Source organism: Kryptolebias marmoratus, linkage group LG6, assembly GCF_001649575.2.
Source record: "Kryptolebias marmoratus isolate JLee-2015 linkage group LG6, ASM164957v2, whole genome shotgun sequence".
NCBI lineage: Eukaryota > Metazoa > Chordata > Actinopteri > Cyprinodontiformes > Rivulidae > Kryptolebias > Kryptolebias marmoratus.
In genome coordinates this window covers 2,548,801-2,553,113 of record NC_051435.1, presented here as the reverse complement: position 1 = coordinate 2,553,113, position 4,313 = coordinate 2,548,801, and the positions used below count along the sequence as shown (strand labels likewise).

Genomic DNA, 4,313 nt, shown 5'->3' with positions numbered 1-4,313 from the left:
TCAACCGGGGAGTCAACCGGAGAGTCAACCGGGGAGTCAACCGGAGAGTCAACCGGAGAGTCAACCGGGGAGTCAACCGGAGAGTCAACCGAAGAGTCAACCGAAGAGTCAACCGGAGAGTCAACCGGAGAGTCAACCGGAGAGTCAACCGGGGAGTCAACCGGAGAGTCAACCGGAGACAACGTGGTTCGGTATATTACCACTTCTGGAGGAGCTCCAGGCTGGTGTCCACTGGACTCCCGATGCAGGCCAGCTGCTGCCGGCGCTTCCACTCAGGAAGCTCCACGTCGGTGAGGGTCGCCACAGTTTGGGACGCTTGGTTCAAAAGGTTCACCAGCTGATTCAGAACAATCTGCCACACGGTAAAAACATTCAACTAAAACTGGAGAAAACTGCATTTTCTGTGAAAACACAGGGTGACTGCTGAACTGCCGAAATCTACAGAAGAAGCTGAAACTTAGATGGAAGCTAAAGGTAGCAAAAAGCTAACAAAACACTAGCTTAAAGCAGCAGAATGCTAGCTAAAGCCTAAAAATTTGCCAATTAGGTAACTAACAGCTGCAAATGATTAGCTAAGACCTAAAAGTAGGAAACTGCTATCTAAATGCTAAAAGTTAAAAAAGGCTAGCTAGGTTTAGCAGAACATTAGCCCTAAACCAACATTACCATTAACAGTATTAACAGTAACAGAAGAAGAATTAGCATCAGTAGTTGTAGTATTAGCATTAATGCAATTAGCAGTTGTGGTATTAGCCTTAAAAAATTAGAAGTTTAGGAATTAGCATTAGCAGTTATAGTATTAGCATTAGTATATTAAGTAGTAGTAGAATTAGCATTAGCGATGGTAGTATTAGCATTAATCTAATTAGCAGTAGTAGGTTTAGCATTATCGGGATAAACATTAGAATTAGCATTAGTGGCCATAGCATTAGCCCTAATATAACTAGCAGTAGTAGGTTTAGCATTAGCAGTAGCAGAATTAGAATTGGGAGTAGTAGCATTAGCATTCATAGTATTAGCAGAACACTAAAGTAGATTAAAGAACGTTTATTTTCCTTAACTTAAATCAGATTTAAAACCCCACTGAGATCAAAATTTCAATTGCAAGGAGAACCGGGGACAATAGTTTGAAGGATTCAAAGGAATCTTAATGTATTTTACTGGGATTTATTTTGTAAATAATGATAAATATTTTGAAAAGCATTAAAACAACAAAAAACAAAAGTCACTGCAGCATTTTAATAAACGATTAGAATGGCACAAAGTATGCAGACGTAGTTAGATGCCAACAATAATTCGGGAAACAAAAAAAAGTGTTGAATCGTTGAGGAACGCGTCACCTGCCGGGCATGTCCTCGTTTTAAACAAAGACCTGTTTGCTGATGCATTTAGACTGATTAAATTAAGTTATTTAAGTTTAAACTCAGCTAATTATGATAAAATAATCATTGTTGATGTATTTCTCTACCTGCTTCGTCTGCGTGATGAACATGGCTTGGTTGAGACATCCCTGCTCCATCTGGGCTTGGATCTGGACCGGCTGAATATTCTGCTCCACTGCTGATGAAGAAACAAAAACACATTTCTGTCAAACGCACAGAAACTACGAGCTCCAGCTGCTTCTGTGCTGCAGATTTCTGTGTCAGACCATTGCTCTGCCAGGTTTTCTGGATGAAGTCGAGCTTTTCATTCAGACTCTCCAGAGTTTTGATCTCCTTCTTCAGTTCCTGGGTGAGAATTTCACAGATTAGACCCAGATTACAGTCAACGGCACAACATACGCCCGTCAGAATCATCAACATCCGGAGCATGAATTCCATCACACAACAATCCTGAATACAAGGTCTAGAGACCTTGAAATCACTAGAGATCACCCCGGACCCATGAGGTGTCCACCTACAGAGTTTGACATTCCTATGTGACATGGCTGCAGACTTGGAGCACAGACAGGGTTTTCACAAAAACCCTGTCAAAGGTCAATGGATAGTATCAAAGGCCAATATCCATTGACCTTTGACCCTGTGACCTTGAAATCCATAAGGATCATCTCAGACCCATGAGTTGTCCATCTGTGCAGTTTAACAATACTACGTGACATCGTTGCAGAGTTAATGGACAACGTTTTCACAAAGGGGTCACCTGTGACATTAACCTCCGACCTCATGACCTTGAAATCCATAGGGATCATCCCAGACCCATGAGGTTTCCACCTACAGAGTTTGACATTCCTGCGTGACATGGTTGCAGACTTGGAGCACAGACAGGGTTTTCACAAAATGGCCACTAATCAAAAAGTTTAGTGACCCTTTTGTGTCAAAGGCTAATATCCATTGACCTTTGATCCCGTGACCTTGAAATCCATAGGGATCATCCCGGACCCATGAGGTCCATGTTAAAGGCTTATCGATTGAGAGCTCGGACAAGAACCTAACCACAGACAGACGGTGTCATACCGTCTTACGATGGACGTATAAAAACAAAAAAAAGATATTTAAAACAAAGAGTTTACCAAAATCTTCCTCTTCAGTTCAGAGACGTTGTGGTCCAACTCTTTCCACTTCTGAGGGACGACTGACTGATCGCTGCAGATCTGTTTAAATCAAACCGGTTCCTGTCAAACCTTCGAACGTCACGAATGTTGGATTTTATTCCCCAAAACGCCTCTCAGTGACTCACCGGAGTCGCTGCGGCCAAGTCAAGGATCTTCTTCTCCTCCTTCAGGCAGTCCGACAGAACTCTGGCCAAGTTCGAGCAATCATTCTGGAGGTGTTCCTTAAAACCAAAACGTAAAAAAAAAGTTACTCAAAGTCCGACGAGAAGATCTCAAAGCAAACTGCAGGAAGATTCAAACCATCGAACCAGCAGGAAGTTCTTCATCCAGCCGAAGTTTGGAGCCTGCAGGATGGTGTTCTCCTGGACAGAACGGTTCCACTGCTCATCCAAGCACTCCAGCAGAACGTGGAAGCAGGTTCTCGCCGCATTCTCGTCCACGGCTGCTGAATCCCTGAAACGAGAAGAGAGAAATCCAGGATTTTAACCAGAAACACGAAGAAACGAACGAAACAGGAGCTGACCGAATTAACCAACTAATATTTATCCATCCATCCATCCATCCATCCATCCATCCATCCATCCATCCAACCATCCAACCGTCCTCCATCCATCCAACCATCCATCCATCCATCCATCCATCCAACCATCCAACCATCCTCCATCCATCCATCCAACCGTCCTCCATCCATCCAACCATCCATCCATCCATCCATCCATCCAACCATCCAACCATCCTCCATCCATCCATCCATCCATCCAACCATTGACCAAATATTGGGTCAAATGGACCCGGTGGTTGGTTGGAGGCGAGTCGTCATTTTTCGCCATTTTGACTCAGAAGTTGATCAAATCAAACCTGACTGAACCGCTGCTTTAGGATGTGACAAAAAGGTAAAAGAATATAAACTAATCAGTAAGAAGACATTTAACCTGGTTAGCTTCGTTAAGAACTTAGGTGGTGCTACCTAGCTGAAGCTAACAGCGGTTAGCGCCAGGGTCACCAACTGTCATCATTTGTGATAAAAATAACCACTAAATATGGATCTTTCAGTACATAAAGTCTGCAAAATTAGTAATAAATGAGCGAAAATCAGCAGAGTTATGTTTTGTTGCCAACAATTACGAGTTGTTTGTTTACATTCGACCGACGAGGACGATTCGAGCCGCCTCGACGGACATCGAGACGGTAAAATAATCCCGGGATGCAAACTGGAGAACAACGGAGTCGAAGAGAGGAAAAAGGTGGCGTTCCGATTCCGTTTCTGAGAAGAAACATCAACTGAAACCTGAAACATGAGCGGCGGCGGCAGGAGTAGAGTCGAGGTTAAAGACGCAGCATTAACCTCCAAAACAACCATTTAAAGATGGAGGAGCTGTTCTAAGAAAAATATTTATCTGCTTTTTTTTCTCCTTTAACAGTTTGAGTTAAGGAGACCTGTTCCCTGAGGCTGGAGTCCAGTCGAGTCATCGGGTCTGACACATAGGCGCCGGAACCACTGGGGCCAGGGGGCCATTGGCCCCCCCACTTTCCGGCCCTGCCACTGCGCTGCGTGTTCCCACCAGACGGCTGCACAGACTGTGACTAACGTGTCTCTGTGTTTATATAGACAGAAGCACAAATAAAACCTACAGCATTGAGATCTGGACCAAATTCTTAAAGCTCCAGTCCAGGGTCAAAACAGTCACCAAAAAGTTTCTGCAGATGCGACAGCGCGGAGTCATTAACACATGAAAAAAGGCTCTGGCTCTGATACGTCCGT

At 43.9% G+C, this 4,313-nt stretch overlaps 1 protein-coding gene across 4 annotated transcripts in view; it reads right to left on the bottom strand.

Moving 5' to 3' along the window:
• Nucleotides 1-4,313, bottom strand: part of LOC108250770 (signal transducer and activator of transcription 1-alpha/beta-like) — a 14,057-nt gene that overhangs the window by 8,800 nt on the left and 944 nt on the right. For 3 of the 4 annotated variants that reach the window (XM_037976228.1, XM_017440805.3, XM_037976229.1), the window contains exons 3-8: nt 2,860-3,004; nt 2,677-2,772; nt 2,510-2,590; nt 1,649-1,727; nt 1,469-1,560; nt 201-352 (exon numbers count right to left, since the gene is read on the bottom strand). In XM_037976228.1, the coding sequence (XP_037832156.1) occupies nt 201-352; nt 1,469-1,560; nt 1,649-1,727; nt 2,510-2,590; nt 2,677-2,772; nt 2,860-3,004 (645 nt within the window). The remainder of the gene's footprint in view (nt 1-200; nt 353-1,468; nt 1,561-1,648; nt 1,728-2,509; nt 2,591-2,676; nt 2,773-2,859; nt 3,005-4,313) is intronic. The other variant, XM_037976230.1, reaches the window with a different exon arrangement.